The sequence below is a fragment of the Dermacentor silvarum genome, chromosome 1, assembly GCF_013339745.2.
Source record: "Dermacentor silvarum isolate Dsil-2018 chromosome 1, BIME_Dsil_1.4, whole genome shotgun sequence".
NCBI lineage: Eukaryota > Metazoa > Arthropoda > Arachnida > Ixodida > Ixodidae > Dermacentor > Dermacentor silvarum.
Window position 1 is genome coordinate 408083079 of NC_051154.1, and position 25850 is coordinate 408108928.

The window sequence follows — 25850 nt, forward strand, 5'->3', positions numbered from 1 at the left end:
CACGCTGCTGCAATGCAGAAAAATACTGAATGTGGCTTCGTACTCCGGTACCTGAAGCACAGAAATGCTAGCTAATTTAACTAAGAAAATACTAAATGCGGCTGCTACCATAATGCTAGCGCCACGTTACAAAGATAATTTGAAATAACAAAAGTCGAACTTTTTAATGCCTCATTCTTGGCACTTAGCGGTAGGTAGGTAGGTTCCTAAATCGCTTTGTAATACAAGAAAGTGATGTGCAACCTATAATGAAATCGAACCTCTGCCGTGGGGCACAGCAGCCGGTTCTCTGCAACTAGACTACGGTGTCTTTTTCTTCCTTTCGGTCAAGGTAAAACAGGTTAACCAAACCGACAAAACGAAAACAGCGACAAACAATATCAAAACATTTTACAGTTTGAACCGTCAGTCCAACTTGGCTGACATTGTCATTTAAAATTCTCTGAGCGTTGTCAAGGGATCTACCCTCGACAGCCACTCAGGAACACAGCAATCATGCGTTCTAAATTTTTCTTCAAACAAAAATGGCAATATTCGCCAGGAGGGACAGATCGCGTTGAAGTGTATCGAGGACTGTTCAACAATGTCCTCGCGTCGATGACAAAATCAACGTCGAAAGTGGTGCTTAGTTTCTGGAGAAGTTCAGAAACTGCGACAAGCGGAATTCGGTGACTTGTAACCCATGATGCAAGCCATCCTTGAAATTCCGCACATTTACGTGGACAAAGACTTGCCTGATTTTCTGCAGATGATGATGCATAGTCCGAAGAACCTCCATTTTCGATGCCCGCGCTCATAGGAGGGTCGTCTTGTGGAACAAAATATTCTCTAGAAATGTCTTGCGTATGTGCTTCTACATTTTCTCCTTTCAAGGCAAGGTCACTTTCGTGAAAACTGTACTTGGATTGAGCATCCTCATGTGGCGAGGATCTTCTTCTTTCTGGGGTTTTTACGTGCCAAAACCAGTTCTGATTATGAGGCACGCCGTAGTGGAGGGCTCCGGATTAATTTTGACCACCTGGAGTTCTTTAACGTGCACTACAACGCAAGCACACGGGCGTTTTTGCATTTCGCCTCCATCGAAACGCGGCCGCCGCGGCCGGGATTTGATCCCGCGATCTCGTGCTCAGCAGCGCAACGCCTTAGCTGACTGAGCCACCCCGGCGGGTCATGTGGCGAGGATACTTCACTAGAAGCATGGGTACTACTTTCATTAACCTACCATGATACTTATTGGACGGTACTCATGGCAACAGGACTGGCAGATATCAGTTCGTCATTAACTCTACGCCTCTTCTGACGGTCTGAAAGGTCAGCGTAACTTTTCTTCTTTATTGTGGACTTCATTATGAGCATAAAGAGCAAGTGGCTGCCCATTCAGTGCTCATTCAGTGGCTGCCCATTCAGTGCTCACAACACCCGCACCTGGGTTGATTGCACTCTTTCTAACAGGGCGAGCAAAACAAAAACCACGTCCGTTTTTCCCGCCAAAAAGCAGAACAAAGAAAACAACAACCAAAAAACAATATTGTAGGCTGCTAGAACAAGCGATTTTAAACGTCTTCTAAAATCCGCCTTATAGCAAGATTTTTCCATCCCCATTGAATCCTTCTCGATGTTGACTTCTTCAATCTAGATTTTTGACGGTCAAAACGAAATATCCATGAATAAGAATGATTATATCTATTTTGTGCTAGCTGGGAGGCAGCAAGGACTTGTGCCGGAGTTCGGACTTCTTCCCGAAAAGACCACTGCATCAAGGCCAAGTCAACTACCAAAATGGCAGCACCAGCGTCCCCCCATCCTGCTGCAGCAACCTCGGGAGCCACATACTTTTCGTAGATCATCCGCTGAAGACCCTGAAACCTGGCTGGAGACATACGAGAGGACCGCGACGTTCAACAAATGGAGAGACGACGACAAGCTGCGCCATGTTTATTTTTCATTGGATGATGCTGCTCGGACTGGTTTGAGAACAGAGAGACCACCCTGGTGACATGGGACCTATTCGTGAGAACTTCGTGAGGACTTTCACGAATGTCGTGCGAAAAGAAAGGGCCGAACATTTATTAGAAACCAGAGTGCAATTCCCGAACGAGAACATCGCGATCTTCACGGAGGAGATGACTCGCCGCTTCCGCCACGCCGAACCCGATATGTCTGAGGAAAAGAAAGTTCGGTTCTTGATGCGGGCGTCAAAGAGCATCTATTCACCGGATTGATGCGCAACCCGCCCAAGACGGTGGCAGAATTTGTTTCGGAGGCCACAACGATCGAAAAGACGCTTGAAATGCCAGCCAGGCAATACAACCGCCGTGCACTGACAAACTACGCCGAAGCTCAAGCGCTAGGCGCCGACGACCTGCGCGACGATCAGAGCGGTTGTACGGGAAGAGTTGCAGAAATTATTCCCAAGGTCGAGCCTCAGGTGACTTCGATCACTGACATAGTTAAAGAAGAGATTCAGCGGTCACTGGAAGTGCCAGAAGTTCCGGCATCGCCTCACCACAGCTGCAAGCGATGACCTACGCTGCCGTGGCCCGTCATCAAGGCCCCCTCCGCGCTCCCGCCAGGGCCCCGTAACGCCGCAGTACCGTCGTCCACCGCCGCCGCCGCCAGCACGCCCGCCCGTCGCCCAGCGCAGCTACCAGAGGAGACGGACATTTGGCGCGCCCCCCGAACCACCGCCTGCTCTGCTATCACTGCGGGGAAGCCGGCCATGTACTACCACCGATGCCCATACCGCGAGATGGGCCTACGATGGTTCGCCGTCAACGCGCCACGTCCACAGCTTGGCGAGCGGGACCCCGCGACATCGCTGACTACCTCGCCGGAGCCCAGTGGCAACCACGACGACCCTCACGCTCGCCGTCACCAGGACGTTTACCTGTCGCCGCAGCGCCGGCCATACACTGGCCCAGCCCGGGGCCGGTCCGTGAGCCCTATCCGGGAAACTAAAGGCAGCAACCGATGGAGGGTGCGGTTGCTGTACGACGCAATTCCGAAGATCCTCCGCCACCGACGAAGAAGATTCGCGAATCATCACGACGAATGATCAGCACGCCGCCTGGCTCTTGCCTTGACGACAACACTTCGCCGCCGAAAGAAGACCTGCCGACGCCACTAGCAGCAGCGGGGCAAGCCGACGCAGCCGTGATCCGACGCCACGACTTAACCGCAACGCCAGACGACGGTCTACCGACTTAGACGTGCTAATCGATGGTCATAACGTCACCGCTCTCGTCGACACTGGAGCCGACTATTCCGTCTTCAGTGGCCCGTTCGCCGCCAAGTTGAAGAAGGTGAAAACGGCCTGGCAAGGACCCGATATCCGGACAGCGGGAGGCCACCTAATAACGCCGACTGGAATCTGCACAGCGCGAGTCACGGTAAACAACCGCACTTACCCGGCGAGCTTCGTAATCCTGCAGCACTGCTCCAGGGATGTCATCCTAGGCATGGACTTTCTTAATCAACACGGTGCAGTCATCGACTTAAAGTCCAAGTTGATAACCCTTTCAACGCACAACGCGATACCACCGGATACAAGCATAAGTTACCATGCCTTGAATGTGCTTGAAGAATAAGTCACCGTTTCGCCTCGCTCCAGCGTAATGATTTCCGTCGGTACCGAGTGCCTGCAGACATGGAGGGCGTCATCGAGGGCGATCATCCCTTACTGCTCTACCGTGAAATTTGCGTCGCTAGAGGCATAGCTGAGCTATGTGCAGGGAAAGCAAGGGTGATGCTCACTAATTTCAGCCCCGAATACAAGCACATTAACAAAGGCACCACGGTCGCCTACATCGACGAAATAAGTACAAGCCAGCAGTGCTTTCGCCTTCACGGATTCCAGTGCGCCTGCAACGACGACTATAGTATCTGAACCAACTTTCGACGTCAACCATAACCTTCACAGGCATAAGAAAGAACAACTAAACGCTCTGCTCCTGCAATACAAGGACTGCTTCTCGTCATCGTCAAAGTCGACAAACCCCTGTCGCCAAGCACCGCATCATAAACGACGAAAATGTCCGCCCACTCCGTCAGAGCCCGTACAGAGTTTCGGCGCGCGAACGCGAGGCCATAAAGGCAACAAGTCGACGAAATGCTACGCGACGACATCATCAGCCGTCCAAGAGTCCGTGGGCGTCCCCCGTGGTGTTAGTGAAGAAGAAGGATGGAACCCTACGTTTCTGCGTCGATTATCGTCGCCTAACAAGATCACGAAGAAGGACGTATACCCCTTCCACGGATTGACGATGCCTTGGATCGACTCTACAACGCAAAGTATTTTTCGTCGATGGACCTCAAAACCGGCTACTGGCAAATCGAAGTCGACGAGAGGGACCAGGAGAAGACTGCCTTTATAACACCAGATGGACTGTTAGAGTTCAAGGTCATGCCGTTTGGTCTTTGCTCGGCACCTGCAACTTTCCAACGCGTCAGGATACAGTACTGGCAGGCTTGAAGTGGCAGACTTGCCTCGTCTATTTGGACGACGTTGTTGTGTTTGCCTCAATCTTCGAAGAACACCTGCGGCGCCTTGAAACAGTTCTTCAAGCAATCAAAACCTCCGGACTCACTTTAAAGCCAGAAAAGTGCCACTTCGCATACGAGGAACTCTTGTTTTTGGGCCACGTCATCACAAGTCTGGAGTGCGCCCCGACCCTCAGAAAACTGTGGCCATCTCCAACTTTCCTCCGCCCGCTGACAAGAAGGCAGTGCGTAGATTTCTTGGACTGTGCGCCTATTACAGGCGCTTCGTCAAGAATTTTTCACGGATCGCTGAGCCACTGACGTATCTCACGAAGGCCGACGTCGAGTTCAACTGGGAGACGCCGCAAGTGGAAGCATTTGAAGAACTGAAGCGATGCCTGCAATCGCCGCCAATACTTGCGCATTTCGACGAAAAACGCCGATACCGCAGTCCACACCGACGCAAGCAGCGTAGGACTCGGCGCCGTGCTTGTGCAGAGGACTGACGGACTAGAAAGGGTTTTAAGTTACGCTAGCCGGTCGCTATCGAAGGCGGAAGCAAATTATTCCACAACAGAAAGGAGTGCCTCGCCATCATCTGGGCTACATCAAAGTTTCGCCCCTACCTCTATGGCAGGCCCTTTAAGTTGTGAGTGACCACCACGCCTTGTGTTGGCTAGCTAACTTGAAGGATCCTTCAGGTCGCCTCGCACGATGGAGTCTGAGACTTCAAGCATTTGACATCACTGTCGTTTACAAGTCCTGGCGAAAGCACTCTGACTCCGACTGTTGTCTCGCGCCCCCGTCGAACCGCCGCCACAGACGATCAGGATGACGACACTTTCTTGGGACCGATCAGTGCCGACGAATTCGCCGAACAACAGCGAGCCGACCCGGAACTATGGAGCCTTGTAGACTACCTGGAAGGCAAGACCGTCATTGTGCCCAAGGTGTTCAGGCGAGGATTGGCGTCGTTTTTCTTGCAAAACGACATTCTCCTAAAGAAGAGCTTCTCGCCTCTCCGAGCCAACTACCTCCTCGTGGTACCCTCAGCATTGCGTCCAGAGGTTCTGCAAGCTCTCCATGACGACCCAACGGCTGGACACCTCGGTTTTTCCCGCACGCTCGCGAGGATACAAGAAAAATATTACTGGCCTCGCCTCTCTGCCGACGTCGCCCATTACGTAAGGACATGCCGAGACTGTCAGCGACGCAAAACACCGCCGACAAGGCCAGCCGGACTTCTACAGCCGATCGAGCCACCTCGCCGACCGTTCCAGCAGATCGGAATGGACTTACTCGGGCCTTTTCCGACGTCGACGTCCGGGAATAAATGGATCGTCGTAGCTACGGACTACCTCAAGCTACGCCGAAACAAAAGCCTTGCCCAAAGGCAGTGCCGCCGAGGTAGCCCGATTCTTCGTTGAGAACATCCTCCTGCGTCACGGTGCCCCAGAAGTCCTCATCACAGACAGAGGTACGGCCTTCACGGCTGAACTAACTCAAGCCATCCTGCGCTACAGCCAGACAAGCCATCGCCGGACCACCGCCTACCACCCGCAGACGAATGGCCTCACCCAGTCCAAAATTCCAACAAGCTAGTCTGTTGGCTATGCGGAAATCTGGCATGTTGGCTTATGGGCCTTTTAGCTTGTGGGCTTATTGGCTTGTGAGCCTGTTGGCTTGTGAGCCTGTTGGCTTGTGGGCCTGTTGGCTTGTGAGCCTGTTGGCTTGTGGGCCTGTTGGCTTGTGGGCCTGTTGGCTTGTGAGCCTGTTGGCTCATAGGCCTGTTGGCCTAGGCCTGCACATACACAGCCCTGTGTTTATTTGGCAGAAAATAAGTCTCTCTAAATGCCTGAAATTATTTTATTATGATAGCAATTACACGGACACTCCAAGCGCATTTCTGCCGTCGCAGTGAGGTTCCGTATGCTCTATGTGCGAGTGAAAGCGTGCAAGGGACGCATGCTTTCACGCGGAGCAAACGAGACTTCTTCCATCACGCGAAAGGCCGTGGGGGGACAGGGAGGGGAGACGACGTTTAGCTGCGGCACCAACGCGTATTCATATAAAAGTTGTCGCAGTTTCACCTGAAAGGCGAATCGTCAATTGCGATAGCAAATTTGTAGAGAGCTATACGGAGTAATGATAGTAGCTTTATCAGCTGTTTAAACTTGGACATGCAGCAGCACCGGCAACACGCAGAACTGTTGTCGACGCCGTCGGCGTTTTGCCCGCGTTCGCACAAAATGCGTGCGGGGTTGGTGACTGTTGCCGGAGCCTCTGATATAAATAGTCACTTGGTGCCGGAGCTAAACGTCGCTGCGTCTCTTCCCTCCCCCTCCCCCCCAAGGCCTTTCGTGCATCGGAAGAAGGCGCGTTTGCTCTACATATATGGTGATTGTAAAGGAGGAAAGAGACGCCTACTTCTGCAGCCCTTAAGGGAGCACGGCGCAGAACGCGCGTTTGTTCTCCGCCGTGGGTTCACTCCCCGTGAAAGGCGCGTCCCTCGCGCTCTTTCACTCGCACATACAGCGTTCGGCGGCGCGCGGCGACGATTTCATCTCCATTGACGTCATACGGAACCTCACGGTGACGGCAACAGCGACGACAGAAATCTGCTTTGGAGTGTCCATATAATTGCTATCGCAATAAAACGTTGCGAGGTGAGAAGGTGGTAAAGACTTCTGACGCTGCTCGACGAGTGTCCTGTTCTGATCTCATTGAAAACCTCCGAGCTGCCACCAGAGGCACCGGCAACAGTCACCAATGTCGCACGCGTTCGGTGCAAATGCGGGAAAAACACCTACGGCATCAACAGTTCTGCGCGTTGCTTGTACTGCTACATGTCCAAGTTTATACAGCTGATAAAATTGCTATCCTCACTCCATATAGCTCAAGCATAGCTGCGAGTCGGCCTAGTTGGAACAGATTCATTTTCTCAAAATTTTTGCGCGCAAATAAACAGGGACGAAGAAAAGGAGACACAAGGACGAGCGCTCGTCCTTGTGTCTCCTTTTCTTCGTCCCTGTTTATTTGCGCGCAAAAATTTTGAGAAAATGAACCATATAGCTCTCTATTAATTTGCGATCGCAATTGATGCTTTGCCTTTCGGGTGAAACTGTAACATATTTTTTATTTACATCAAGGAAAACAATCGACAAAAAGTTTTTGGTATAAACATCTTCACTTTCTCCGCACGTCGCCCAGCTTCTGCGCGAGATGCTTCCGCACATCCTTGAGCCTTTTTTTTTTGCTCTTCCTCCGGGACATCGCAGCCCATGAATATTCCGAAGAGAGCTGCAAGGAAAAAGCAATCAGCAAATTTGAAAACGTAAAAAATGCAGTTGGGATTATATATACAACGAAGCTTTGTGTAAATGCATAAGGAGTGCTGAAACACATGTTTGTGTTTATTCAATGTGAGTGCAAAGTGAATTTAGATGGCATGTTGGCAAAGATTGCAATGCACCTGCGAATGCAACCAGCGTTACAGGGGTGAAAAGAGGAAAGCTGACTTTCTGCACCATTTGTTTGGGTGCATCTACACCACCCTCAAGGAGGCGCATATGCAACTGTCCACGTGGATGCCAGATGGCACAACGCATGTGCAACGTAAGGCCATCTCCTTTGGTGCCCTCTCTCCGATCTTATCGCGATGCGCCTCCCTCGCCCTCTTAGCCAGCGGCCAATAACCCACACGCGCAGGCCAGCTTCCCACTCTGTTACTGCTGTGGCTCAACTAGTATGAGCCATCGCCCCTAGATGGCGTCGCCGTCCCGCAGCAGAGTGTGAGCTGTTCGGCGATAACGCACCAGCAGCAGCAGGAGGCGGCAGCCACTGTCAGCAAGAGAGGCACGAATCAGGCTCGCAAAAAAAGCTTCACTTAAAAAAATCATGTGGATCTCACACACTCTGGGAATCAATGTAAGCGAAACTTTCTGTGCTGTTTGCTTCAACTCTAATTAGCGGTGATGTTGATGGAGTCTTCAGTTATTAGCGCAATACGAGAGTGGTGAGTGAGTGTTTACTTGCATGTACCACCGCTGTTTGCGTGCGTAGTATACAGGCTGTCATTCACTTGTTTCGTGACTGCACGAATTCTACCCATCCTATGCCTCCACTCTACCGTTATAGCTTCCACCCCTCCCGAAGCTTGCAGCAGATTGTTCAATGCTTTTGCAAGGGATATCACAGATAATTACAGCTGTCAAAGGGTATTGTGATGATGCCTGGGAAGTTGCTCAGGGCATTGCGCACATGCTACACGATGGGAAGGTCCCAACAAGTTTCTCGCATCTCCTTTCCTCTCTGCCGCACTCCTGCCATGTATATACATGCTCTGAACCCCTCACAATGCGGCGTGCAAGACAGCAGCAGCAGCAGCAGTGGAAAAGTCCAAGGAAGAGGCAAAGAAAGCTTTGCTTTAAATACACCTGGAACTCGGCAAGGAAGCTTCGCTTTAAAACAAGCTATACAGGCGCAGGTACAGTCAGACATGCATGTAGCAGTTTTCCAGCACCACCTCTACTCATGTAGATGCAATGTAGAGGGTCAAAATGTTGGACTTGGACAGAACCTATTCGTCAACAAGACAGGCAGAAAAGGCGGTGCTTTTGTTTGGTACATTGCCAGTGCCTCTTCGAAACTGGTAGTAGTAAAGCCTAGTGGACCACTAGTTATGAACTGTGTGAAAACTATGGAATATGCCAAGCCTGAAGTTGTCAGGGCTGCAACTGCATGTTTTACATTTATCCTGCACTTCCAGTAACTGTTCAACCCGCCGGGGTGGCTCAGTCAGCTAAGGCGTTGCGCTGCTGAGCACGAGGTCGCGGGATCGAATCCCGGCCCCGGCGGCCGCATTTCGATGGAGGCGAAATGCGAAAACGCCCGTGTGCTTGCGTTGTAGTGCACGTTAAAGAACCCCAGGTGGTCAAAATTAATCCGGAGCCCTCCACTACGGCGTGCCTCATAATCAGAACTGGTTTTGGCACGTAAAACCCACAAAGAAGAAGAACAGTAACTGTTCATTTGTGTCAAATAACAGCAGTCTTCGTTTTTTTTTCTTTTTAAGCGGTTACATTCAGTCATCAAGCAGCTTCAAATGGTGCTGACTCCACCCTTAATGTCTACACTGGAGCACGAAAAGTTCGAGACAATGACTGATGTGAAATAACCCATGATCATTCAAGTGTAGGAGAGAAGTCCATCTCTATTCATGTAGCCAGAGAATGTAGATTTTGTGCATGCATTTATCTGTAGCAACGCCATGACATGGTAAAAATACCGTTGCACGCAAGCCTATGTGCATGCAACTTGTTCACAAGCCTTTTTGGCTACCTCGGGAGTCTAACTTCCTCGCAAATTCGTTAATTCAGATTTGCGATTATTAAGACGATTAGGCACCGGTCACCGTGGCCGAGAATCAAACCCCCGAGCCTACGGTAAACAGCAGAAGCCATAGTAACTGCACCATATATATGCATTGCGGTTTTGAGTGATACACGCACCGAAAGCTCCTTTTACTGACAAAGCATAGCCAACAAAGCCAACCTTACACATGCAAAGGGCTCCATGGTCCAATACTTCAGCATACTGAATTCCTATAATTTATGAACATTACAAAGTTTGAAAATCTGAATAAGTGAACTGCACAGTAGCCGGCCACCCCACTAGCAACAGTAGTTCACTGAAGCAGAAGTTATTTCGAATTGATAGAGTACACTGCATGTCACAGTATAAGATCTACATGCAATGTGTTGCAAACCTTTCAGTGAGGCCACCTTCTCGGGGGTTAAAGCGGGCCTTGGCTCGGTGACCCCCTTTGCCCGGGACTTGTTAGACAGGGTTCCCGTAACGCTGCGGCTCCTAAGTTGCTCAGGTGTCCAATAAACCGACGTTGCCATGCGGCAAAACAACGAATCGGTTGAGGCCCGAAACAATGTGCCCCAGGCCTCCTTTTCAAGCCATTGATTGCTCCCAGCGTAGATCTGTAATATGAAGAATTGCATTAGGCATTATATTTCTACACGTACAATGACCTCCATCTAGAATACACTGACAAAGCATGAGCTGCATTTGCCTGTGCTGGTGGATATTACATCCTGCATATGAGTTTTGACATCTCCCTCTTCTGCACTTTCTTAAACGTGAGCCCACTAATGAAATAGCACAAAAATTAATTGTTATACAGTTGAACCTGCTTATAACGAACCTCCATATAACGAATTCCTGGATATAACGAAGTTTTTCTATTCCCCGCCGTTACCCCATAGAAGCATATGTATTTGAGACCTCTACGTAACGAAGTGGCAGCGGGAGACCCCCTCGATATAACGAAATTTCCCCTCCGACAACTTAGAGATTTCATCCCAAATTTTGTCATTCTTGCGCGAGCTGCAACCGGAAGCACCTTTTCCGCCGTGATGGAATGCGAAGCGAGCACACGTGTGCGTGCGTGCGTGTGCGAGGCGGGCCTGCCTCCCTCGACCCGGCGATCTTGCCGCCGCGGGCGTGACCTTTCCCCCTCCCTTCATTCAAACCTGATCCTGCCGCTTGCTGCAGCTGGCCTAGCCCACCAAGCCGGCACTCTCTCCTTTTCCAGTTAATGTTGCCGACGTGCTGGTACACGCTGTGACACATCACACTCGATGAGCGCGGACACGCGCTGTCAAACGCTGGCGGCGTGTGGAGGCGCCGCTGGAGAAGCGAGCGAAGTGACCTTCGTGCTGTTGTTTATCGCTTCAACGCAAGCTGAGCGCCGAGAACACACAGCACGCACAAAGCTACGAGCCGCCAATGCACCTACAATGCTACACTCTGCTACAGTGACTCTGCCCCAGCGCAGATCGCTTTCAAGCTACGGCCCACGCAACCACGCGCCACCGCGCAGTACGCAGTTGATGCCAGAGTACAGTACAACGCCGCCCCGCTATCCGTCGCTGGTGCCTCGAGCGCACCCTACCAATGTATAGTGATCAAATAATTATGGGGTTTTACGGGCCAAAACCACAATCTGATTATGAGGCACGCCGTATCGGGGGACTCCGAAATAATTTGGACCACCGGGGGTTCTTTAACCTGCACCTAAATCAAAGTACACAGGTGTTTTCGCTTTCATCGAAATGCGGCTGCCGTGGCCCAATTCAATCCCACGATCTCGTGCTTGGCACCCAACACCACAGCCACTAATCAACCACGGCGGGTTGCGCAGGGATCCTGGACAATTGCCACACAAGCATAAATTGGGGAATGAGACTCCCGATCAGGAAACATTCCCCGAAGGCGCTGCATTGCACGCACCGGAGCACTGCACATGTTCGTCATAAACCACAGGCGTTCGCAAACCTTACAAGCGAAACTGAATTGGTAGAACACGAAAGTGAAATGTGTCTTCACAGAAGCTGTTGCATGTTTGCTTTGGGAACTCAAGGTCCGCTATAGCGAAAGGCGCGCAATTTGCGGGTCGGCAACCGTGTTTCAGGTTTGCTTGGAAGTGCAACTCCCCCCTGCTGCGGAGTTGCTTCGCCAAAGGTACGAGCATTTTGGTGTAGTTCCCTATTGTCTTGGGCTGTCAGTTGAGTTGCGACGATGGCACCAACTAGGAAAACTGCTGCACTAAGTGTCGAGAAAGGCAACAATGTCGACGCGGGAATCTCACGAGGGACACTCCAGCGTGAAGCAGAATGCCTTTGCATGTTCACAGCGCACGCTGTGAGCTCTGCCACTTGCATTCCTGAAGCTCAGCGCAACGCAACTCAAGTGGCTGCCCAAGACACCACGGAGCCAGACCGAGATGCTTGTACCTTCGTCAAAGCGACTCGGCAGCAGGATGCAGCGCACCAAGCGAACCTGCGACATGGTAGCCGACCTCAAATTGTTCGCCTTTCGCTGCAGCGGACCGCGAGTTCACAAAGCAAACATGCAACAGCTTCTGTGAAGACACATTTCACTTTCGTGTTCTACCGATTCCTATGAAAGAGAGTTTAACCATATTTTTCTTTTATACTAAAACTAAAAATGCCGCCATTACCGCGTGCCTGGCATGACCCCCGAGATTAGGCAGCGCCCGCAATGTGGTGAAATATCTCGAAGGACCTGTGCAAGGGCTTATGTCATAGCTGTGAACCTCCAGGTGCATGTGTCACCAGCGCTGTTGTTTTGCCAACTGAGCTTACACAAGAGATGACTGCAATGCAATGCTTTCAATGATCTAAGCGTACCTTCAAATACCAGGCTGCAGGGCCTAGCACACAAGTTACAAATTAAGGTTTTTATCGAACATAAGTTTTCTTTCCATGAAAAAAAAAGCAGCACCCAAGGCATTGTGAAATTACCTTTCCATCGTCTCTTTCGCTGCCAATCACTGTCTGGAGGCCCTCTGGCTGCTCACTCATGAGAGCGTCCTCCAACTCCTGTGAGGTCCAGGGTTCTAGTATGACAAGCATTCAATAGGGATAAGGATTGGACACAGGCAGAAGTAAATAACAGCTAGTACAACAATAGCTCTCAAAGTAATAAATGTGGTGAAAGTGCGTAGTCCGCAGCCTTATCCTGAAGCATTTCTTTGTGCAGTTCTCAACATGCTGTTCATTTTTTGCTTTGGTGTTGCTCTGCTCGAGGCTTCCACCTGCACTGCCTATAAGCGAAACCTTGCAGTGTTGCATTAGTTTGAGAGCACACTGCAGTAAGTCAAAGGGTTGTCGTGATGTAGAACAGCTCTAGCAGACTACTAGAGCTCAAGTACTATGCTCATAATTTTGCAATGCTTCTAGCTGTGGACAATAACTACGTACTCTGAATATTTTTTGTAAGCTGTAAACTGTTGCTGATGTGTGGCAATTCATTCTACGGCACTACTTTAACTAACAAAACAACTAACAACCAGGCTACTTTCTAATAATTCATTATTATGGCCGTACAGCACAAGTACAGTCAAGAAAGGAACTGGGATAGATGCTAACTCTAAACAATGCTCTGCTACACAAAACGCACCTGTAAAATACATGGCACATGTGCAAAAAGAAATTTCAAAAAAAGGATGGATGCATGATTAATAACTGATGACTCCTACACAATAAATGCTATCTACTCCAAAGCTATCTATCATGCCGCAGAAAATAAACTTGAATTATCCAAGCCAGACATGAAAGGAGCCCTGCAATGCTTCGGAGAAAGCTTGTTGGGCGGCACCAATAGCTCCAATAGCACCATCATGACGCAGTGATTTCGTACACTTCGTGTGACGGAAATGGCATCGAAGAGAGGCATTATGATCATTGGTTAAAATGCCTTGTTCAATTCACGATCGCAAAATATTGCGAGTACTGCTAAAATAAATACATGCAAAAAAGGCATGTTTACGAAACGTTTCTTACCAAGCTCATCTGGGACCGTCTGTTCGCTGCTGCTACATGGCAGTACCCCAGGCACTAGAAAAAACATTTTGATTAGATTTTCTGCTAATTTCTAATTGATTAGTTCTGTATCAACATCTGCTAACACACATTCCCACTAATTATCCAAGCAAATGCATCAGCTAAGTTGTAACAAATGTTATGAGCCTCACTCGTCCAAAGATTTTCTTTTAGTCACAGAGCACCACAAATGAATGGCACTCATTTTATCATTTTTTGGGTGAATGCTACGCTACTTAGAAGGCACCAGCTTCCCCGAAAGAATTTTTTTTGTTGTTACAGTTTGCGAAAATGTATTGGAAATCTGGCTTTCCAGGGTTTCAGAGATTGTAGTTTGGAGTTGCTGTATTGACAACCGCCATTTTTTTCAATGCTAAAATCATTGTGTGTTTCGATGTTTCCTCACCTCAATTAGGCTTGGAAAGCTCTAGTGGGTCGTGTTCGGAGCTTCAACTTAGTACTGACGATTACGAGGAAGAGTACAAACCTCTGGTGGCCTCGATAGCTTGAATGTGGCTCAACAAAGATGCTTTGCTGCTGGCACCTCTGCGGTTTCCTTTTCTCACAGCACCAAAAATAATATGTCGTATGTGACCTCTATTCCAAGAAATGTCAACCCTCAAATAGACAGTTTCTGTGGAAATGTTTATCTGCAACTTAAAGGGCCCCTAAACCACCTCAGATAATTTTTGAACATTTCAAGTAAACACGCGCATTGATTACAGAATGCCATCACGATCAACGATGCCAAACGCTGCAGCGCTATGCGCCGCGGGCGCACCACAAAACCAAAAAAAACAATGCCGTCCTCCTCCCCTCGCCTCTCCGGTAACCCCAGCGGTCGTCACGACATCAGCGGGGGGAATCTGGTGATGTCAACTGCGGAAATGATGTCCATTGGTCGAACAAGAACCTACGACTTCCGGTTTGTCTGCTAGCAGGTACACGCGCTCCCTGCTCGTCCTCGCCGCGTTGCTCGCTTGTGTGCGCTTGTGCATCGGTAATTACAGCCCGCAACGCAAGTGCCAAATCGCTCGTGCTCCAACACAGTCATGCTTAGCGGTCTGATTAGCTGCGCGAACAGAGTGCGACAGTGTTGGCCTTTCCAGACGTGCGCGCAACACAGGGTCTATAGCGGCATGCTTCGCATAACACGCGCCGGCACCGCAGCAACAGCGAGTAGCCGAGAAGCGCCGAGTCCACGTCCACGTTACCGGCACGCTAACTCGCCGCACGCCGTTTGCCATTCGCAGGCCACCGTTCGACAGGCGTTTTGCTCGCGAGCGGCGAGATTTCCTTGCCGTACGTAGAGAGGATGAGACCGGGACTCATTTGTGCGGCAGCCTCACCGCCGCTGATCGCTCGACGGCGCCGATATCGTCGCCAGGCCTTTTCCGGTTCCCTTCAAAGCTAAAGCGGAGGGCGCTTCGAAATGAATTACCGACGCTCTTCTTCTTCTTTCTGGGGTTTTACGTGCCAAAACCAGTTCTGATTATGAGGCACGCCGTAGTGGAGGGCTCCGGAATAATTTCGACCACCTGGGGTTCTTTAACGTGCACTACAACGCAAGCACACGGGCGTTTTTGCATTTCGCCTCCATCGAAATGCGGCCGCCGGGGCCGGGATTCGATCCCGCGACCTCGGGCTCAGCAGCGCAACGCCTTAGCTGACTGAGCCACCCCGGCGGGTAAATTACCGACGCTCACAAGCCGCAATATTTTCTTATCGTTGTTATCGCTCTTCGCAATAATTGTACACAAAGAAGAAAAATACGCTGATGTTAGTGGCGCCGTCGGCTGCAATGCGAGCACAGCCGAGCCCGTCGTCTCCCGGCTGCAGCTGATGTTTTCGTTGCCGGTGGCGGAGGCGCTTAGGTTCGCGGTCGTCGATTGGGCCGGTGATGGTGCAGCGGGCGGGGCGCCGGCCGAACTGCCGTCTACTTTGGACACCTCTCGCGCGGCAGACTGGAGGCCGGTTCATCGTCCGTATAGGTGCCGCTAGCATGGCTAGCGTGGACGTGTCTTAACCGGAAGTAGGCAGTGTTTTGAGAAGCGCGTTGGTGATGACTTATGTCACGTGACATTTCGAGCAGCACTCGGCGAGAGGGGAGACCAGCCGACGAGGAGAGTAGCAAAGGAAAGAGCGAAACGAGCGAGGGGCGTTTTTCGATCATCAAACCGCGTGTAACTCCGCTATTACCGGCACCATTTCGAAAAATTCTCGCGGCTACGTGTGCGTTGTAGACTCGTGCATAACTGCAACACAACTAAATTTCAACCTCTGGGTAGCTTAGGGGCCCTTTAAAACCACTGACAGACAACAGAAATTATCAATTGAAATGCTGATATTGCAATAACGAAATCTATTCATAAAAATAAGGCTTAGGAAAAATTGAGAAACAGCGATGTTTAAACAAAAAAAAAATGTTGACTTGGTAAAGCCAAGGCACTTCTGGATAAGAGTGTGCTTATCTGAAAGCCTTCCACACAGATTGGTATGGACATTATAAATGGGTGAGCACGTGTACGGACATTATAAATGGGTGAGCACGTGCTTGTGAATAGTGCTACAGGTATGTAGGTGAGTATTGGTGAAAGTGACTAGATAAGTATGAGCGCGTGCACACATAACATATTGGTTAGCAGGAGCAAGTTTCAGCTCACAATCTGTTCATGAGAACTAAGCAATGGTGTCTGAGAAATCTTACCAAGCTGGTCTGATGTGGACCCTGCGGTGCTGGTAGAGGCCGTAGCAGCAGTAATGGATCCTGAAGATAAAGCACAAGCAATGTTGTTGCATATCAGCTCTGCAAAAATTTGTGAACTTGAGGAAGCTTTATGAAAGTGAAAAAAAATGCCATGCACCCAACAGTAGCATGAAGCTACACAGGAAATTTGTAGCTTTGTGCTGCTGTAGGGTAGAGGAGAATTTTTGCTTTCAAGGGTAATTAAGACTGAACAGTCACACGTGAGTATGGCAAACAAGGAAAACCGGCACTGTCCATCAAGTATTAACTTACCTGGGGGTTGCACTGCTTCCGATTCATCGGCGCCAGATGGCCTGTTGCTAGGTTCTGCAATGAACACACCAACAAGTGTTTGTGTATTCTTTCATATATTACAAAGTAAACATGTCAATGTAGCAACTTGCAATGACACAGCTGATTAACTTCTGGGCTTTGAACAAGCAACCCTCGCCAGAGCAATCTCTCTCATTGCCTTGAACAGCATTCGCAACATTCTTCTCCTGCCTTGTCCCATACTGGAGCCAAGGGCCTATGGTATGCTTATTTCACGAGCTCCACCCTTTTCCTTCCTTTTTTTCTGCATGAAATATTTCCAAATTTGCTTGGCAGCATTTCCCAGAAAACCTGTCGTGTTCTGCGAATTTGTGCACTGCGGCCAAACCCCCGGTAAGCAAGAGCTGTGCGGACTCCGCTAATTTGGTGTAGCGCAAACTTTTGCTTGAATTTTCAGCTGTTTTAGGCACATGCCTATGTACTCTTTTCCAGACATCACCATCACGTGTACAAATTTGTTCACAATGTCTAAACCTGGAGCCCCTTATTACGACTCAATAAATTTAAACGCCGATAAATATTTCCATGCAAGCGGCTCCAGATGGAAGCTCTAAAAGCAAATTACTAGTAGTCTATAAGAGCTACTACGCAACACTGGCATATATGAAATCGCTTACCAAGCTGTTGTGCCACACGCTCCTCCGCAGCATCAACGGAAGCCACAGCTGCAGTGGTTCCTGAAGACCATACAAACAATAAGTTATTCCAATGTAGATGAAGTATACTAGCATTCATACATCCATAAAAGTAAAATTAATCTGAGTGTGCTAGCAAATTTAAAATTGCATATGTGGACAAAATATTTTCTCACCCACAAGCTATGATGGCCTGCTTGTTGGCCCACATGGCCTGCTGCGAGAGTGCAGACCCGAGTCTGCAATGATAATGTGCCAACAACAGTGTTTCTGCTACCTTCAACATGACATCAAGTAAACAGACATGTAAATGTAGTACCTTGCAAGTAACATGACATATGAATTATATTTTGGTTCTCAAAAGGACAAAAAGCAAATTCCAATTCAGGACATGTTGTAGACCCTAGCATAATAGAACTCTACAACATAATTCTGGGGCCCCGAATTGTTAATTATAAAATGCAGAAAGAACATAACTGGCTTGTGACTACACTTGCCCTGCAACAAGCTACCACGAGCCCTGTAAAGTGAACTGGCAGCAGCTAACCGCATATACATACTCTAGGATGACTGGTTTGACATGTATTTCAGGAGGCTATATCCCATGCGTAAACAGCTGCAATGCACAATATAAAGTTTATTTAAAATGTCTGCAATGTTTTCATCCCAGAATTGAACAACATGCATCCTTTTTGCCAATATATCTAATGGTCAAAATTTAACTGTAGACATTAAATGCAGGTGCCTGGCTTTTGCTAATGAAGTAAAAAAAATTTGCTGCAATATTAGTAAGATGAAGACAAACACTGAACTTGGAAAATGAACCATATATGTAGCTTGCCTTTTGCTTCCTGCCCTGATATCCGTGAGGGTACAGGAACTTCTGCCCCCACCACCACATCCAGTGACCTTGCGTAAATCATCTTGGTCTCTGAAATCATTATTAAAACACTATAAGTCTAACTCATCAGGCATGTTAGTGAATATAGATAAGCTGTACATTTGTAAACATAGAGGCAGAGTGCAGGAAAAAGAGCTGACTTAATGCCATTTCTTTGCCATTCACCTCATTGTAGAATAACTTTTATCCAGTAACTCTTGAACATACAGATTTATTTATCATGCTTTTATGGGAAATTCGTGGCAGTAGAGTCCATTCAAATATATTTCAAGTTCAGACTCTCGGTATGCTTGCTCGTTTACAAACAAATCTGATCGCTTGCATGAGAGTTCAAAGTTAGGCTATTGCACATAGCTCAATATCACCGATGCCATTGTATGGAAATAGGGATGGTGCAAAACAAACACTGGTGATAAGTGCTTGAAAACACTGCTGCCTGAGTGATGCTGTCCTAGCTTTATGCCTGCCATTTCATTTCGCACTTCGCCCCACGAGCTGGTGCTACAGCACACATAAAGGCACTATTCTAAATGAGCATGCGAGGCATAAACCGAAGACATACCTCCAAAGCACAGAACCACCTAGCCCAATTTTCAACATTACTAATTATGAATTCCAATGATAAAGTGAATGCAACTTTTGCTGCCCTTTTTGGAGCAACTGTTCCAATGAAAAAGTGATGGCACGAGTCACGTCTTCCAGTAAGAATGGGAGCACATTTCGCACAGCGACAACATTGTAGACCACTCGAAGCTGCTCCACAAGAACTGACGGAATGAAACGCAACTCCGCATGACGTATTGCCTTCATGCATGCTTTTTCAGTCATTTACTTCTCACTGCGCTTAATGGCACAAGATAGTTGTGGCTTTCGTGGTAATGGCAAATGCCATAAAATTGCCATGGCATGCAGCATTGTTTTTGCTGTTCGATAGTGAGCACTCTCGCTTGTGCAAAGAATCGGACACAGAGAGCAATGCTGAAGCCACCACTTATGAGTGGGCATTCAACAGGACTAGCGTGTACTAGAGCAGGATGCCTTTGCTGGCAACAAACAGTGGAAGCCGGTGACCACACACAGGGTATCCTGGGTAACTCTCACTATGCTCCAACAGCGTGGGTTGCATTCCAATCGTCTATTAGGAGTCACAGCTCTACGCCAGAAAGGGGTGCTCACTTGAAGATTAGGTCAACTGCTTTGAATCCACCTGTGGAATTCCCCATGACCACTGTAGGTTTGTTTCATTCACCTGCACCACTGAACAAGTTCACAGTGTGGCACGAGCAGCTCAGAAATGGCACAGCTCAACTCTAGCTGTGTAGGTGTTATGTTTTGCCAGCCTAATGTGCATCACCCACGCAAGTTTAAGAGGTTAGAAGTCACAGGTATGGTCAACTTCAGAACCACACCCTACATTTCCTTGAGCACAGTAGACACGCGTAAACAAGGTTTCAACAGCGTTTAAGCTCATGTGCTGTGTTGTCTTCTGCGCTGCTGCTTCGCACCTGCATGTCTGCACCAAGTCAGCATCATCAGTAGGGAAGTTAAAAAAAAATGTGAACTAGTCCTGCACCTTTCCTGTACCGTTTGAAACAACCATGGTTCACATGACGTCATTGCTGCATCACTGAAACAAATGACATGGTGCAGCACCTTGTGAACTGTTTATGTGACGCAGGTGAAACGAATAGACCTTATTCTAGCCATATGCACACAGGCTAATATGGTTTCCTCATGGGCTACCATGGTGAGCTAACTAACTATTATTGATGCAGAAATAATTGATACTAGCAAGCTATGAAAGACTTAATCTTTGCTCAACTTTCACTTTAGGAAAACTTAGCTGCCTATTTAAGGTATTACTGTGATTAGCATTATCGGGGTATTTCATGCACTTTATAGTTTGCCTATCTGTGTCTCACCGTTTTCTTGCCGACTTGGGTCGCTGTATTGTCCATTGCCTTATGATTAGCGCATTGGGCTTATGTGCTGGGGAAACAGGTTTTGAGACTAATCAGACCAACTTGGGTTGCTGTATATTTGAGAATGTGTGTGTGCTGCTCTTCATTAACCTGTTTATGCCAACTTGGATTACTGGGTATGTGCTACTGTGTAGACGCCGCTGTTCAATCAATCTCTTTCACAGCTACCGATTGTTCAATCAATCTCTTTCCACATACCGATTGACCTTGTGTCAATCGGTATGTGGAACTGGGTATGTGCAGCCCGGTTCCTCGCCAGGCGAACGCTCAAGTTTCCCGACTTCGTCGCACCGATGATAATCAAGACGATTCGGCTCTCGTAGCATACACTGATGCCAGTGTTAATGGTGCCACGATTCACACAGCTCTCGTGTGCCCATTGATACCAGAGGCAGGCCAGACGTGCTCGTATGTTGCCGATCCTGCACCGCCGGCTTATCTTGCCGAGCTTGCCGCCATACGGCATGCCTTGGCCGCGTTGCTCCCCTTTGTTCAAGCTGCTCGATATTCTCAGCTCATCATTCGCACGGACTCGACTCAAGCCATCCACGACATACGTAGGGTATCTCGGTCCTCTCTTCTCTCGGATAGCATTCACCGTATTGCTGCCACTACGAATTTAGTGATACGCGTTCAGTGGGTGCCTCGAGCAGCCCTGCCGGGTCTACTTGAAGCAGATTTGGCAACCCACCCTGAGAACATAACGTACCCACTTCCGCATTTTCCTGAAGACGCTTGCGGACAACTGCTCCGGGAAAAAGAAAACCTCCGACGTACCACACGAGCTCTTATACCTCCGTGTGGGTCAGACCTCCCTGGTGGGTTAACCCGCCGAGAGGAGGTTACGTTACGGAGGCTGCGTGTCGGGGTCGCACTCACCCCGTCTGTGACCGCTCTCTGGGCACAACAGTACCACGGTCCCTATGATACATCGTGCCCCTTTTGTGACACTACGATTCAAAATGTGACAGTGACACACCTATTATGGACGTGCTCAGGACTTCACCTAAGCCGTCTCCGCCACCTACGGGCAACAGGCCTTCGGCCTGGCCGCCCACCCGACCTTGAACGTTGGATTCATGGATCGTATCATCGTTCACTTCTGGATTTTTTACATGAATCAAGTCTGTTCGTGTATTTTTGATATGCTTTGTATTATGCCTAAGGGCAAGCTTTCGAAAAAAAACTGGGTATGTGCTAAACTTTAATGAACCTCTTTGACAACAACTTCGATCACTGGGTTTGTGCCTTTTTCCAATGCCAAAAAGAATTACTTAAAACTTATCTGGTGTTCGGCAGAATCAAACTCGCGACAAATATATTCAACAATTTTGTCTGAATTCACACAAGCACCACGTGCGGACTTCATGTTGGCACTGCAAGATGGAAAGCACAAAAAAGGAGCCAAGCTGTATACATGCCTCAAACATCAGGCATTTCAGCGGTGGCAATAAAGCGTGTCACTGTACTGCTTCATTGCTATTGGCATTAACGCTGACATTCATTGTTAGATGGGTGCTGCTGGAATTTTATAAGTAAATAACAATCATAAGAACATGTAAACGTCACTCACCACTCTCAAAATTCTTGGACGCAACTGCATTTTGAAGCACCGAATTAAGCTGCCGAGCTTCAGTTAATTTGGCCTTCAACTTCTCAATTTTCTTGAGGAAGCTTTCGTTCTGTTCATGCAGCTCCTTTTTGAGGTCAGCATTTTCTGCTTCTGCTTTTTCGAGCTCAGCCCGTATATCGCAGCCATCGCTGCAACACATACAGCTGGACGGGCTCTCCTGCTCAATATGGGCAGCCAGGGCTGCCTCAATCGCACCTTGCGTATCGAGGCGAAGCTGCTTTGTTGAAGGTGCAGCCTGCAGTAGTAATTTTAAAAAAAAGATTGCTGTGGTGGTGCACTAATGCAAAGCTTACTGCCTTTCACAGAAATATGTCACACATAGAAAGTAAGCCTTTGGAACTCAACAAGTCTAAATTTACAATGATGTCTAAACTTCCACTTGTGACAGTGTGATTCCAGATAGCCATTGGATAGAGAGAGCCTTAATAGGCCTTAAACGCTTCGCAATATTGCAGTTTAGAGCTCACATATTTTTATCAATATTGAAAGCACGTAAAATGGCTCTTTGTTTTCTTTTTTACTAATTTCTAACATCACACTGAGCTTTTCAATTTGAAGGTAAATGTTTGAAGAAAAATGCATAATCTTGCACTCGGCTGCGCAACGCTCTACAGCGAAGCTGGGCGATCGTAGCCCAGCAATTTCCGGAATGCGTGCAAACTTTTCATCTATTACTCATGATGATAATTTCTTTTCGTGAATCTCGGACTTACAGCCGTCACTGCACATTGCATAGCGCAGCTTGCAGCACTGACACCACGTTCCAATACTGACACCACGTTCCAACGCATTGAAATGCCCACAAAGCGTTCCAGCTGACCTGCTCCGTAAATGCGTCTCTTTCTCTCAGTCTCATTTTCTTTATCTCTCTCCTGAGCATGGCGCGCAAAACCTCTTCACCTCGCAGAGCACGAGCGTGCGAACGTGCCAACTGTGGACGAAGACGACGTTGCTCGACCGCAATCATAGGTTCGCATAAATGCACGTCCTACAAGCGTGGCTGTATAGCCTAGTGGTTACGACGCTTGCCTTGGGACCGCGGGTTCGAATCCCGCCTCAGCAAGAAAGTTTAATTTCTTTTATTTCTTTGATAGTTTCTTGAGAGCCACAAAACACGAACCACAAACGACAAATTACGGCTGGCTTAAACAGCGCTGTTAATAATAACTTTTCAAAGCTAGCATTCATACTGTTCCCAGAACATAGTGGAGCAGCAAATGCAAAATAAGAAAAATTGACACATGCCAACAGTATTTCACCAAAGGATTCTCTAAGATATAAGCAAACAAAAGGGCTTTGCTCAAATGACGAGTTATCGTAGCTTTGCTTCTACACTTCACTCTCTCAACCATGCTTTTCTGTACAGTAAATTACACATTGCATTAGACGTGCACTGAAAGTTGGCATGTCATGATGGTCAAATGTGTTCAATGCACAGACTCAATTGGCAGAACTTATGTGCTTTCATCGAGCAGATCAAGCAGTACGTGTCATAGTGTAGTCTAATACCCAAGTGCCAAAAAGAAGAAAGTATTGAGTAATCATACCTTCATCATCATCATCATAAAACTTTATTATATAGATACCTTCCCTTTCGTCCTCTTCTTCCCTTTCGTTTCATTGAGGTTCATTGTTTTTCTGGGCCTCTTACTTTGGAACATTTCCATTTCCTCCAACGTTTCTGCACGGCACCAGAAAGCAGTGGCATTTGAGCAGGCATGAAATAATATTGCGCAACGCATACACAACACTGACAGTATAGGTTACAACTGTTTTTCTTTTTAGCATCTTACAACACAAATGTAACATTACAATAAAACCTGCACTTAAGTTTTCACTAGTCTTGTTATGTCTGACCTTGACAAGATCTATTGACAAGCATTGTAATTATATACAATGGCAAGATTTGCAGGCAATTAAATTTTTACCAGCAAAAACTACCCACGAGAAAATTAACATGACTAGAATTGAGCATGTGTGTAAGACAGATTGGTGTAATGCCATACCAACTTTAAATTATGCAAGGTGTCAACTTCTCCTCAACCAAGCTATTGGTTTTTTTGTTTTTTTTTTCACTTTAGTGGAAGCACCAAGATTGTAAATGTATTTCTGTAAATCACAACAGTTGCTCTCGGAGCACTGCATCAACATTTGCACCATTTTTCCAAGTCAAACATTAACTATTATGATTTGAAATTGGCCCGCTGTTTAGTTTTTTTAACAGAATTGTATTTATTGGGTCAACAAATTGATCTCTACCTGGACTCGTTGGGATCAATACGGACAAAAAAAAAGAAAAGCCCTAGAACTCCATTCAAGAAGCTTAGTCATGCACGAACACCCAATGAAAATTCTCTTCTATGATATATCCACTATGTCAGGTGTTATATATCTAAGCAAATTCTGTTGACCGAGTTATGCCAGTGGTTCAAAGAAATTGGTAAAGTTTCAAGGTAGACTTTTAACTTCACAAAATAGCTAAATGCTTCTCTCTAAATTTGAAGGCTCGCATTGTAATTGTTTTTTACGATTATCAAATTTTGTTGTATCACGCGACTGCTTATCCAATGACTTAAAATTGGCATTTTAAACCATGATGTCTAATTGTAAGAACTTGGACCTGCAGTGATCCCCAATTGCGAAATTGGGTGCCACTGAAAACCCCAATTGGACTCGATGTTTTCTTTTATTTAACTTTCTCGGCAACCCAATATCACTATACACCGACACCGTAAGGTTTGTGCAGCAGCTTACCTGTCATGTGGAGCACCTTAGCTTCATAATAGCCCCCGGAGACACCGTCGTCGCCGTGCCACCATACTTCATAGTCTTTCGTGCCGTCAAAATCGGCAACGCTTGTCGGACGAAATCCTCTAATCGCACTCGGTTGAACAACCTCCGTTGTCGAGTCTACCTCGTACTGAACAAGAACCAGCATTCTGTCTGCAGAGGCACACTAGCAGATCGCGACGATTTTGGTTTTATAGAAGCACGTGCTTAGCAGGGCAATTCGGACAGTGCGCAGGCCAACACGTACGGAAGAAGGAAAAAACACACAACGTCGAGCTATGGATACGACTTCAGCAGGGGAGTGATGAAATCCGTATCATTACAATCGCGCCCCCAGTGGTTGTTCATCTGTAGCAACGAAACTGAAAACACCAAAAAGCGCATTATTTTAAAAGCAGTAATCGTACACCACTGTAAGTCATATACCAATTTATATTTTACATTTATACGGTGGATTTAGCCAATTTAGTTCTCTAAATCGGAGATGCCGCACAGGCAGAGTGTTGCAGTAAGGTACAATGTTGGGCTAGCTGGAATTAGAAAGATTACACATTACAAAGAGATGCAAATTATTTTATATAGTGTGTTCTTGTGCGAGCTTGGCGGCACCCACCACGACCTCCATTCAAGCCACGAGAAAAGCTTTTTTTTTCCCCCACTGAAATAAAGTCGAGCGAGTTGGTATGATTCATGTCACTGAAAGGCACGAGTAACAAAAAAGGCAACACGGGCGCCGGAGTTTGCCTCATCCAGTCCGTCTTTCTGAGCATTTTTTTTTCGTGTTTGCAAGTGTGCCCTGCATTGTCATAAAGCCTTTTCCTTCCTCCGTGCAACTAGCCCGCCAGCATGCACATTTATTATGAAACGAGGGATGCGGCTGACATAGGACTAATTCAATATATTCACATATTTATATATTTCTTAGACGCAGCAAA

General features: G+C 47.7%; 2 protein-coding genes across 2 annotated transcripts; both read right to left on the minus strand.

Annotated features, from left to right (window-relative positions):
- Positions 1-7576: 7576 nt before the first annotated feature.
- LOC125942538 (uncharacterized) lies at positions 7577-17761 on the minus strand. Its single transcript, XM_049660721.1, has 7 exons — positions 17592-17761; positions 16915-16968; positions 16603-16662; positions 13857-13910; positions 12816-12910; positions 10247-10469; positions 7577-7779 (listed from the first exon to the last, which is right to left on the minus strand). The coding sequence occupies exons 1-7, from the start codon at positions 17707-17709 to the stop codon at positions 7619-7621; spliced, it is 765 nt and encodes a 254-aa protein (XP_049516678.1). The 5' UTR covers positions 17710-17761; the 3' UTR covers positions 7577-7618.
- Positions 17762-21688: 3927 nt separating this feature from the next.
- On the minus strand, positions 21689-24903 carry LOC125942539 (uncharacterized). Its single transcript, XM_049660723.1, has 3 exons — positions 24880-24903; positions 23712-23806; positions 21689-22360 (listed from the first exon to the last, which is right to left on the minus strand). The coding sequence occupies exons 1-3, from the start codon at positions 24884-24886 to the stop codon at positions 22058-22060; spliced, it is 405 nt and encodes a 134-aa protein (XP_049516680.1). The 5' UTR covers positions 24887-24903; the 3' UTR covers positions 21689-22057.
- Positions 24904-25850: the final 947 nt, after the last annotated feature.